General features: G+C 46.5%; 2 protein-coding genes across 2 annotated transcripts in view; one reads left to right on the top strand and one right to left on the bottom strand.

The window, feature by feature from the left end:
- The window catches only part of LOC144149427 (U4/U6.U5 tri-snRNP-associated protein 1), a 70960-nt gene that overhangs the window by 39839 nt on the left and 18027 nt on the right, over nucleotides 1-13094 (top strand). The window lies entirely within an intron of this gene.
- Nucleotides 154-9394, bottom strand: LOC144149430 (uncharacterized). Its single transcript, XM_077680993.1, has 4 exons — nucleotides 9300-9394; nucleotides 9159-9209; nucleotides 9046-9081; nucleotides 154-5065 (listed from the first exon to the last, which is right to left on the bottom strand). The coding sequence occupies exon 4, from the start codon at nucleotides 5040-5042 to the stop codon at nucleotides 3984-3986; it is 1059 nt and encodes a 352-aa protein (XP_077537119.1). The 5' UTR covers nucleotides 5043-5065; nucleotides 9046-9081; nucleotides 9159-9209; nucleotides 9300-9394; the 3' UTR covers nucleotides 154-3983.

Here is a 13094-nt window from a genome sequence, read left to right as displayed (position 1 = left end):
TATGCCTCCCTATGTGCTTGAATTTTGTAACTTCAGAGATATTTGTGATCACATGCTCCGGAAAGACTTCAAAATCTCTGAACTGAAAAACAGTATGCTGTACGTTTTGGTTGCTTGTTCCTTGTCCCAACCTTGTTTTCCTCTTCACACTTTGCAGTGACCCCTAGTGTGTTTTCACTTTGTAATGAAATATATTGTTTGAGTCATCATGAATGCTGCTTTTATTCACAACAAACCAGTTCATCACAGAGCACAAATCTTCATTGTTTTAGTTTGCATCGAAAAAATCAAAATCTAAGTTACAGAGCGAAATTACCAAAACATAAGATCAGGGGAACAAGAAAAAGATACCAGAATTTATGCTAGCTGCAGTACTTGTACTGCCAGGGTGCATGCAAGTAAAATTTCGTATAACAGGTATATTCAAGGAATAGTGATTGTATGTACACAAGACATTACACAAATCTTGGTGCCATGCTTAAAACAGCTCTACTGTCCTGATAGCAGTTTATGACAACATAGCCAAACAAAGTAGGGAAAAACAGCAACAAGAATACTGAACAGGTGCACTGATGGCACACAAATGCAGGCACAGGAACCCCACATGTAATCGTGGTACTGTATTACGAAGTTGGTAGCCAGTTTTTCATATGCTGTGTGCTGCCATTACAAGCACACTGTTCACACACAAAAGTAGGCTTTGGAAAAAACATGGGTATATCACGCCACATTAATACAAATTTACTACACTGACACTATTTTCAGTTGACAGAACCAATTATAAAAGTTACCCTAGTTGCAGCAGTGGACTTAACACCCGCATCAAATACTATGAAATGTCAGGTGGCCTTTGGCCCCGGGTGTTGTGTTACACACAATGAGCAAACAGCAAACAATGTGCATGCACCACCAAACACAGTGCTGATGCCCGTTTTAGTAAGCTGCCCTTAAAGGGACACTGAAGTGATTCGTAAACATTGCGGGATTACTAGCACAAATTGTAGTCCGGAGTCCATAGGCCGTTATGTGTTGCACACAATGAGCAAACAGCAAACAACGTGCATGCACCACCAAACACAGTGCTGATGCCCGTTTTAGTAAGCTGCCCTTAAAGGGACACTGAAGTGATTCGTAAACATTGCGGGATTACTAGCACAAATTGTAGTCCGGAGTCCATAGGCCGTTATGTGTTGCACACAATGAGCAAACAGCAAACAACGTGCATGCACCACCAAACACAGTGCTGATGCCCATTTTAGTAAGCTGCCCTTAAAGGGACACTGAAGTGATTCGTAAACATTGCGGGATTACTAGCACAAATTGCAGTCCGGAGTCCACAGGCCATGTTTCGACCACTCTGAGCCCGTTTACGCGAATTTATTTAATAGAAAAATCAATTCGAAAATGCTGTCCTCCTCTCTGCACCTTCGCCCATTTTTGGCGTTTTCGTGTGCCATCAGGAGGGGATAACTTGGCTTGACTGCACTACTGCACGGCTCGCCAACCTTCCAGCAGAGTCAGTCGGCCCAGCGTTCAGTCCGTCATCTGCCAACGGGTCGTCGCAATTTGTTCGCTCAGTTAAAACTAAGCCAGGACACGTTTGTGAATGGAGAATGTGCCTTTCTTTACTGGTTTGTACACTGTATATAGCTCCAAGCCCAGGTCGCTTGACTACGCATCTGCGAACACTTTTCCGTCTAAGAAATGCAATTGCTAGAAGGTGAGATATAGTGGAAATTTGGGGGATGCTTACTGCACGAGCGCTATACAACAGTCACCTAAGCTGCTTGACAAATTTCGACCGGGTGCCTCACCACAGATTGCTAATCAAACTTACACAACTTAATATGCACCCTCTTGCAATTGCATGGGTTAAAGAGTTTCTGTCATCAAGGGTTCAATTCACATCTGCTAATAACGTTAATTCTTCTTTTCGTCAAGTACACTCTGGTGTTCCACAAGGCAGTGTCCTTGGCCCTTCATTTTTTCTAATTTTTATCAATGACTTGCCAAATTGCATTTCTTCAAAGATCAGGCTGTTTGCCGATCACTGTGTTATTTACCGTACAATAACCTGCTTTACTGACAAACTGGCCCTCTAAACTGACCTTGACTACATATCTATTTGGTGTTCCACGTGGTTAATGCTGCTGAATCCTAAAACTAAACTTCTGTCCTTTACAAACCACGCATCTCGCATTCAAACTTCCTGTTCCTTAAATAACACAACTCTCGAGCTAGCAGACACTTACAACTACCTGGGACTTAACCTGTACTGTTGCCTGACATGGAATCATCATATGAGCATCATTCTTGCATCCGCCAACCGCTCATAGGGTTTTTTAAAGCACAGACTAAAACATGCTCCAACCTCCGCAAACTTGCATACACAACTGTCGTCAGACCTAAAATTGAATACGCATCTGCCATTTGGGACCCTGACAAAGCAAACTTAGTTGACCAAATTGAATCCCTTCAAAATCCTGCCGTTTGTTTCATCTTTTCAGATTATTTACGTCATACCAGCGTCACGGCTAGTGATTCATGGCTAGCCTCAGCTAGTGATTTCTACGATTCTAAACCGTCCTGGGAGGCTTATCTTAGGCATTTTACAGCCGACAACATGGCAGAAGCGCGGTACAACGATTACTGAGATATCGAGAATGCTCATCCACAGATAACGTTGGATGTCAAGCATGTTGTTTTAGAGAACCGAAACTTGCTTAAATGCTAATCGTGGGCATCGTCCAATCAGGGTGCACCACCTCCTGTCATCACAGCGTTTAGTTGGTGCGGCTGCCGCAGAACGCGCATGGTAGTTTTTATTCTTTTGTGCTTAATCAAATAATTACCAACTTGTCAACCGGATAAAGTGTGTTAATTTGAGCTAGTCTACGCAGTGCAAGCAAAATGGGAGCGTGACAAGTTCACTTCAGTGTCCCTTTTAGGAACCTAGCTACGCTAGTTATTCTTCCCAGCTAGTCAGTTTTACACAGGGCGGTTTGAAGGGTGGATTGCACACAGTACTTGCTGGAGGAATGAGCAACTCAGCAAAGGAGCATGAGGTCGCGGGTTCGATTCCCGGCCGTGGCGGCCGCTTTTCTGATGGAGGTGAAAAGCAAAAACGCCCGTGTGTTCGAGATTTCGGCGCACGTTAAAGATCCCCAGGTGGTCAAAATTAATCCGGAGCCCTCCACTACGGCGCGCCTCATCGCCTGCGCTGCGTCGGCGCGTTAAACCGCAATCAAATAAAAAAAACTCAGCAAAGGAACCTTTGCTAGACAACAAGAAAAAAAGAAAAATGGTCCCATTTCTCCGCGAGGGGGACTTGAGTAAATGCGTGGCATAGGGGGTGGGTGCATTGCGTTAGCGTTTAGTGTTTGGGGGGTTGGTGCTACCACGTGTACACCACGCAGCTATCACGCCGCTGAGTCGCCAAGGCACGCCGCTGAAGACGTAGTTTGAATGAGTCAAGGATATAAGGCGTGTTTGTAGCCTTTGATTCTCCTATACACCAAGCCAACCACACTTATCACTGTAACCGTCTCGGTGGTTTGAAAAACATTTGTCGCCTACTGATATTGGCATTTCCTCACTGTGATTTCCATTCCTGCTTCCTCCAGTTGACAGAGAGGTGCAGAAATTTTGCCATTCCCCCTTTTATTGCTCACGCATTAACACATGGGCAGGAAGTCGCACGGAAGTAACAGGTCTACCCGCCGCGGTGGCTCAGTGGCTAAGGCGTTGTGCTGCTGAGCACGAGGTCGCGGGTTTGATTCCCGGCCGCCGCGGCCACCTTTCTGATGGAGGAGAAAAGCAAAAACGCCCGTGTGTACGAGATTTCGGCGCACGTTAAAGATCCCCAGGTGGTCAAAATTAATCCGGAGCCCTCCACTCAGGCGCGCTTCATCGCCTGCGTTGCATCGGCGCGGTAAACCCCACAATCAATCAATCTTTTTGTTCAACGACAAAAGAAAATGCTACTACACGATTGGATTCTTGAAGTTGCTCAGAAAAGCACATGTCTGCACAACGGCATTGCCAACATCAGCCATGTTCACTGGGTATCCGCTGTCGAGAATGTGAAACTCCTTTATCCGTCTAATCACACGTTCAATGTGTACCCGCGCTCTTGCGATTTTTCTTGTTTTGATGACGTTATTTGCCGTCATTTGACCCTGGGATGGCTTGTTGAAAGGGGGCATGTATCCCTTCACTCCATCAGGAAGTACATCAAAAATGGTGAAACCCTTGTCCATCATTATGGCATCGCCAGGCTCCAGGAGGCTCAGCAGGCCACTCTCAATCACCATTTGCCTGTCGGAAACTGATCCACCCCATACCTTTGAAACAAATGACACATAACCATCCGGTGTTGCACCGACTAAAAACTTAATGGTGTTGGCATGTTTGTACGGTGAATAAGTCAGTTTCTGCGCTTCCATACTAGATGGCGTTTGAATTTTCACTTCTGTGCCATCAATGACGATTCGGGTGTCTGGAAATTCTCTAAAATGGTGAGGAAGCTGCTTCTGAACCTGTTTTAGAGAAGGAAATCTTGTCATCTGGCGCAGTGCTTTTTGTAGGTACACTATCCACTTGGAGAACAGCTTACTGCAGAGTGACACTGTTACTCCAAAATTCCGTGCGACTTCCTGCAGTGGCATTCCTGTGCGGAGACGCACAAGCACCAAAAAAAACTGCTCCTTACAATCAAGGATAGGCTCGGGCCCTTTCCTCGAACGTGGCATTCCTCCTGCTAGTACTGTGTACAGCCCTTCAAATACGCTGTATGAAGGCAGCCCAGTGTAAAAGTAGCACTCACTGAGGCCTGTAAGAACTTTCACTGTCAATTGCCGGTCCTCCATGCTTGCACAATACAACTGCCATTGTGCAAGCCGTTCCTGTGCTCTCCTCATGGACGCTTGGGTTTCCTCCAGCTCCCTTTTCAGCGCAGCCTCTCTCCCTGTTGATAGCTCGAGGGCAGCCTGTGTTGCTTTGAGCTCCTTCCTCAAACCGTCAACCTCGCAGGAAGATGGCATGTCCAGGAGGGCCAATGTAGCTTCTGCGAAAGAGAGAGGGAGAGAGAGAGAGAATTAGTGAGCTTGGCTACTGGGTATTTTTTTTGGCCTCCAAAGGATGACTGCGTTGTGCAACTCTTTCGTGACCGACCGCGCCTATTCAAAATCGTTCAATTTGAACGATACTTTGGGAGCCCCTTTTCATAGGGTTCCAGGCGTTGCTGGAACAAGTAAAGCTATTTGGAGTTAGATCAGAAAATGGCCTTTCAAAATCAGTTTTGTTTCCATTTTTGCAACAAAAACGTTTTTTGACACGCATTTGCATCACCTGGGTTGTTTTAAGTTGTGCTGCCAGTTTCGTTTCCATGCAAGGGTCTCGCCAGGGGGCCAGTGTTGCTTCTTAGTTGAACTGTCTATTTGGACGGAGTCTCCAATATGTTTTCGTGCCGCTCCAATGGACCTCTCCCGGGGTACGTCACACGGCGGCCGTGACGTCACGGCGAGCGCACGTGCTGGGTGTGGCCGGGAGGGTGGTTGGCAAAACATTCGGACCGGCGCGCGGCGCGTATGCAGTGAGGCTGCATTAGACGCGTGCAAAAGTAGGATTTTTGTTTACGTGTTGGCTTTTCTGATGCCGGTGGGCTGCTGTGCTCTCGGCTGCCCAAATTTTGCGAGCAAGATCAGCGGCATCAGACTTTTCGGAGTCCCCACAGAGGTAAATTCGGCGTGTATTGTGGATGCGCGCAATGTGCCGAAGAGGCTGGCATCCAAAGCAGCGACATAGTCTGCTCTTACTCGTAGCAACATTTCGCATTCTCGAACTTCAGCTGTTCTCCAAAGCGCGGTCATACCGTCTACATTGGCAGTCCGCGCTGATTCGTGCAATGAAATGATACTGTTTATGAACCATGCGCATGTGCTATCATGCAGCACCAGCAGAAATTTGCTCAAGTGAAATAGGGGGGGGGGGGGGGAGGAGGAGGAGGAGGAGGAGGAGGGGGCAGACGGAAATTTTCTTGCTGCGAAATATTGTCATGTTTTGAGGAGGTAGAGCACTGTATTAAAAACACAATGAATGCCTAACCTGCTTAGGCGACGCGAAATAAATGTTTCAACGAGGGATCCGCGATACTGGCCTGCCGCCTGATCGACAACGACAAGTTTGGTCTTTTGCTATGGGGGGATCTGTTCAAGACGAACAAAATTCATTGCTTGTAAGTACAATAAATTTTTACCTTGATCAATTATATTCTGCCTTGAGGGTGCCGGAAAACTGAGATGCTTGCCGTGCTCACATGTAGCATCGTGCCTTCGGGGCGAGATGGGCCGCTCTTGCGACTCGAAAAATATATTTGCCCTTAGCGAACAGACTCAGTGAATGTATTCATTTGTTGCGGCCTCCCGACGCTGGCGTATGCAGCGGGCGTACATGGACACTAACTTTAACTATCATGAAATAATGGCTACCGAAAATATTTCAGTGCACTGTCGCAAGATATACGCACTAACCATATGTGGCTGCTATGTTACTCTCACAATGACGATGAACCATTTCGAGATTTCACTGGGGTAAAGGTAAGAAAACAATCGGTAAATCTCGTAGAGAACGACATCATCGCGATATTTTTATTGGAATAAGTTTCGCCTTTTGCTCTTCATATTTTTGTTTCGTTGCTGCTTATTTTACTATTTAATCCTTTCATGCTTTACCTTTCCTTTTTCCCCTCGACATGAAATCGTGTGTACGCCACTGTCTCCGGGCGACGCAAAGAGACCAAGAACAGGGAGCGTTTAGCTGCCTGGGGCACGGCGCTTAGCTTAAGCGGACCTCGAAAGCAACAATAAATTAGCTTTCCTTGGTATGTGTCGGAACACAAAGAATCTTAAAAAAACATTTTGGGATGCGTCGTAACAGCACCAACCTTCAGAATGACTCGTTTAGGCTGTTTTGCCGTGCACTGATTATCCGAAAGCGTCGCCATTCAGTTGACCGTGCGGTAAACGAAAGTGTTGCGGAGGTTGTAGATGCGGAAAGCTACATGGAGGTGCAACGGCCACAGCTAGGATAGCTAGACCCCCACCTGCAATGTGGGAAGCCAGTGACGGCACGAACCAACGGCACATCATTCCTTACGGCCGGCCCCCGGCCAGGCCGTGCCGTCGGCGCAGGCGCTTTCTGCCAACCACCACCTCACTTCGCGGCGGCCAGCAGGCGCCACCCGTTGCGCACGTGCGCTTAGTGACGTCACGTTGTTTACATACAGGGAGAGGTCCATTGGAGAAGGCTCTTAGTGATCTTTTTTATCGCGCAACAGCTACTCGGCCAAAGTTTACAGGGCACAATGGACCTTTTTCCAGTAGCAATATGCGCATGCGCGGGCTGCCGGTACGCCATTCTTGGCAGGCGCCTCGGGGAAAATAAACAAAAGCGCGCCCCTCGGTTTCCTGCTTAGGGAGCGGCTATAATCTGCACGTTTTCTATTTTTCTCTTTGGACTCCTCGTGGTGGGTTCGTACGTGCATACAATAATGGCTTTCTAAGGAAAGGGGCGAAAACGCTTGAGACTGACCACGCTGCCCAAGCACATGGCTGCCAGTGAGGGGGTTACGAAAATGAAAAAAAAAAATTAGTCACGAGAACGTTCACCTGCTACCGTGACATTCATGTGAAAGGTGCGGGTGACTGGTCAGTGCGGGAGGGGCTGCAGGACCAGGATATTTTGTGCACGAGTTCTCGGAAAGCCAAACTTTCTTGGGGGTGCGCCTTACTGCCATTTTTATTTCGCCGTGGCGGCCGCTAGAGGGACCGGTACTGGAAAAAGGTCCATTGTAGCGCATCGCACCTCATTCCTGCAAGCAGGGCTACAATAGCGAGACAGATGGTGATAATAAAGCGCAACTTTGTTTTGAGAGATAACTGACCTCACATGAACGTCAACAAGCATCAACCACGGAGTTCCGTTTTCAACTTCCTGCATGTTTTCCGCATCACGCGCTGCTGTGCTGGCCAGAAATGCAGTCAGTCATTGACAAGATGTTTTTACGTTACGTGGGGGCAAATGGATGCCTCATAATGTCAAACCGCCAGATTTCTTCAAGGAAATTACCCGAAATTAGACATTTTGAAGAGTATGTTGAGCTTCACCGCATGGCACAAGCACCACACGTGCTGACATATTTTGTTGTATCTGATGAAATGTTCCGTGCAAGTTGACACTTTTTCTAGGGCGTGTTTTTGAAATGTTTCCCTAAAAAATGTATCTTCTAATTTTTTTTTCTACTACGGGTGGTTTGTTATACACAACTCCCTTTTTTGGTATTTTCTTCGACAACTTGACAAAAATATTGACTTTGGTATTTTTTTTTTGCAACTATGATGTATAAAAACATTTTAAAAACTGGTGTTATTGAAAAGGCCGTTAAATAATCTGAATTTTGTGATCCTGTTATTAGTGCCTAACCGATTTTTTTAGTAGAAAAAAAATGTTTTCTTGGACCCCTAAAAAAACTGTCGATTTTCCCGCAGTCATGAAAGAGTTGAGGGCACAAGGGCTACTAAACGAAACCACCCTCCAAAGGAGCCGTTTTGTTATGGACAGCGGTTTTTCCGCTAACGAGCCATTTAAGGCATCCACTTTAAACATGACATTGCATTCTAGTATTGTGGCTGCCCCAGCTGGGTGCAGTTAATTGCTGCAGCTTTACAGACAAATATAGCAAAATTCCGAAAGTAAATAAAACTTTACAATGTTATACGAACTACCTACACGAGTGAGTATAGTAATTTATGCCGAACAAAGCAAGGGTCAGCTCTATGCAAAGGTGGCAGCAATGTGTGATGCTCCCCACAAAGTGAACACCACCTATAAGTGGGGGAAATAACCACACCTGATCATACAAGACACCTGGAGCAAAGACTAAAGGGTGACATGAAAAGCCATGGCACGGGGCAAGCAAAATGACTAGAGCACGAAGCAGATTTGCAACAAAGTTTAACAAGTAAAGTTTAACAAAGTACACTGTACCTATCTCAGAAGTGGAGCGTCTTGTGGAGTTTGCACCTGGAGAGGGAAAGGCACAAGAAACTGTTTACTATTGTTCCAACAAAGTTTGTTTCTGATTTAGGTATTGTTCTTACTTCTGTTGACCTCCTCCTTGGGCTCTTCAGCACCTGTGCACAGAGCACCTCCTGCATTGACAGAAGCTAAAGGGTTACTATGCATCACTTTGACATGCCTAGCATACTGCTTTAGGCACCACAGTTGCAGAAAGATCATACCTGCAGCACAGTCAAGTGACTCCTCGTCACTACTACCACACGTGTCTGTGCTGCTGTTTCCAGCCTGCAGGCCTGCAGAGGGACCAGGTGGTGGTTCCGTGTTGGAGCCTGCAGAGTGCAATGTGGTTATTCAGCCATTTATCTGCCTGTCTTGGACTGCAGTAAAGTCCCTGTCAATGCGCACTAACCCATTAGGGCTATGGTTAAAAAGTACTGCCAAATCTCCGAAGCCAACGTTCCTAATAATAATATACCGGGCTAAGGTCTAGTGCCACTTTGTATGTAGTATTTTGCCTCCTTCGCAAACACAGCTCAAAAAACTTGTCGCACAATAAGGAGCTTTGCTCCTTATTGTGCGACTATCAACCTATCAACCCCTCTAACTATCAAGCCTGCGCAAGATTTCTCATTGGTATTGATTACGATGTTGCTGACATGCATGCCATTGAACGTGGAGGAGTAACACTGCTTAGCAAACGCGTTTCTCCTTTTTGCGACGTGCTGGGGTAAATAATGACTTGGATAACATGGGGTTCCCTCCCCTGACACACTGTATCGAAACGGACATTGAATAAAACAAGAAGACACTGGTAGTTAACATATTCGCATAAATTGATCGATATTTATCACCTCCTGTGTCGTCGTGCAAAGCTGCTGCAAAAACATCAGCAGCTGGATCAGCAGCTGGACTAGCAGCTGGACTAGCAGCTGGACTAGCAGCAGGATCAGCAGCAGTACCTGCATAGGGAAAACAAGTAGTGCCACAAGTCATGTCAGGTGGTCATGATATTCTGCATTTTAAAACATTATTGACAAGTTCAGTTTACATGTTATGTTCCTAAATGTAGGATTCATGTTCAACAATGTTAGCGGGCAGATGGCTATAGTAGGACCGGCAGCACAGGAAGCCACCGAAGAAAAACATCACTTTGTGACTGACGAGTGGTAGACCGTGTTTGTGACAAACTCTTCTCAACTAATGCATGGTGCCTGACAAAAACATTGGAACGGTTGGCTCATAAAAAAAATTAGCGCCAATCCACCCGGCGAATGGGATTGGAAAGCAAAGCTGTAAACGGCACCCACAACGATTACGCATGCAACGTCATATAAATTCACTCACGTCACTTTACAAATAGTGAAACCAGAAAGAAGTGAAATGCACTTAACCACACTATCTATTACTTGAAAGAGATGTGTTTGGTGAGGTTAAATTGATGCATGAACGGTGGTTGGTTGAGTTGTATTGGTGTAACACATGAGCAGAAACTTTTTTTTTATATAAAATTAAAATGAAACCCGGTGTTGACGATCTCACTTCTCCATCTCTGGCATCGCGGACGGAGTCGACGAGATCGGTGGCAGAGACAAAAAAGGAGCAGGAGGAGGAGGACAAGGAGGAGGAAATACTTCTATTCATATTTCTGAATGGCCCAGAGTGCGGTCCAGGGGAGTGGTTCCTTTTTCACAAAAGCCCATATCAGTCTGTGCCTGTGCTCTGTCCACCAGCTGAAGCTCGGTAGGCCACCTGGAAGCCACCTGCTTAACATATTGGCGTACCAGAAGTGAGATGATTTGGGTCAGTGTGAGCTTCCTTTAATCGCTATCGCGTGGCTTTCAGCGAGAATGCAGGGGTTAAACCCGTAGATGTGCTTGGTGAGTGCACCACTTGCCTTCCCCATCTCAGCGTGGGCTCGTAGCTAAATCGGCAAGACAACGGGCTCTGGCTTTGTTACTTGATTTGTTCCAAGTTCGATTCCTGGCGGTGCCAGTAAATTCTTTTATTTGTTCGCGGGAGTTTTCTTTTGACACCAACGGTCGCGAAAGAACCCCTGGAGGGTAGAGGTAAAAAGCTTTGCTTTAAAAAAGCTACAAAAACAGCGCGTGTCACTTAGACAACGAAAGGCCGCAGAAGTGCGCAGCTGTGCGCGCACCGCATGCATCAGTTCGATTACCTTGGCACGTTGCGGATCCGCCCAGGCGTTGCAAGATGTGATCGCGAGGCGGACGATCGAAGAAAATCGACGGCACGTGATCTGGATGAGCCAGTGCTCGCTGTGGCCTCCCTGTAACGCACGGTGGTATGAAAATAACACCGGAACTGTTGCAATCGGCTTCAATGTGCACTACACATTCTTTTGACACGAACCTGTATAGAAGTGGTCGCCGCAGATGCGCGAGGCATTCGTTGGTTCCCATGGCGTTCCGTCGTCGTTGAAGCGGTTTAAGGCCTTAGACCACCGCTTTCGCCGCAGGGCCTGAAGGTTTTGCGACGGAAATCTAAAGAAGCCTATGTTGCTCTCTTTGCTTCGGCGATTTACGCACCCGACTGCAACACAGTTGTCGGGCATGTCGAAGCGGCTGCCGCTGAAGCGGCCTGCTTAATAGAGCGATATGCCGGCTCCGGTAACGCGGCGTCTTTTCATCTAAAGCTCACTAAATGCTGAACAGCTCCGCCCAAGTAGCACGATGAGGTGTTACCGGCCCTGCCAGCATAAAGAAAAAATGGCGGCGGTTTGTTTACCATTACTGCCAAAAATGGCGTACACGGGCACTGGGTGCGAGAGTCGCGCATGCGCAGATCGCTACTGGAAAAAGGTGGATTCGTTGTGGCAAAATCTGCCCCGAAACACCACAAAAGAGCGGGAAAAATTCCCTCGTATATTATCCGCATCATTGACTGCATAATGCAATCTTTTGAAAAAGGAGTGACGTGCAAAAACATTGCGTTTACTCAGATAACAAAAGTGCCCGTGGTTATCAAACCGTCTTTTACTCCCATGAGCGCCTTACCTGGGGAAGGAATAAGGTCGTAAAACATATTGCTGTGCAACAAGGACATCTACCAAGATGATTACTCGCAGATAGCTGCTAGGTTCTGGAAATTGGGCCCTTCTCGCTTGTGGCAGGAGCCGTGCCTGTTATGTTATGCTCTGACTGAGTACGATGGCATGTGACCTTGGAAGGCAAGTGCGCGCCCGCGATAAAGATAGGATGGCACTGGATTAACCCTTTAATGCTAATTTTTTCCTTAGGACTGTGAAAACATTTTTATGATCTACAAGAGCTTCCGACATCATAAATGGGAAGTACGAAAAAAACTTGGTTCATTAGACCGGACACTGGGACCCAGTGGGCACTGGGAAACACAGGGCACTCACAGCCCATACATCACTTGAACAAGGAAGCTACCTTCATGAGCGTGATTTATGGTTCAAGTGAAGACAATACGTAAAGTTTGTGATGCTATCGTTTGTATTAACAACGTAATAAAAGCACAGAAACATTATTCTTGCTTTTGACTTTGAAGAATGGTAGAAGGAAAACGGCAATGACAGCTGCTCACAACATATACGTTGCAGCGCAGTGCCAGCAGTGCACATTTGTGGAATTTCAACTGGATACGGATTGGCTGTAGCTCCGGCTTGGTGAACCGGGCACGGAACTTGTGGAAGATGGCCAGCCACATCGTTATCACTGTTATCACCACCAAACAGTGGCATTCATTTATGAGCTTGTTTATGGGTGGTGGTGCAGATGCATGTTTTTGGTTAAACTAAGTGGTGTTGATGTATAAAATATCACACTTGCCTATCGTTATGCTCATTTCATCATGAAATGAACGTTCAAGCCCTGTTCCTTTCAGCGAAAATTTTGTCGAAGCGAAAACAATCCTGTAAAGTAGTTTGGTGTGGCGAAAACTTTGTTGCATTGACTTCTATGGCTAGCGGACGGGTAATTGGAAATATCTCCTTGAAGCTGAAATTTCGTTCATTGTAGCGGGGTTCAGTGTTC

This window comes from Haemaphysalis longicornis, unplaced genomic scaffold (assembly GCF_048455015.1).
Source record: "Haemaphysalis longicornis isolate Haplotype H1 unplaced genomic scaffold, Haemaphysalis longicornis Haplotype H1 scaffold_8, whole genome shotgun sequence".
Taxonomy (NCBI): Eukaryota; Metazoa; Arthropoda; class Arachnida; order Ixodida; family Ixodidae; genus Haemaphysalis; species Haemaphysalis longicornis.
This window is presented reverse-complemented; position numbering and strand designations above follow the sequence as displayed.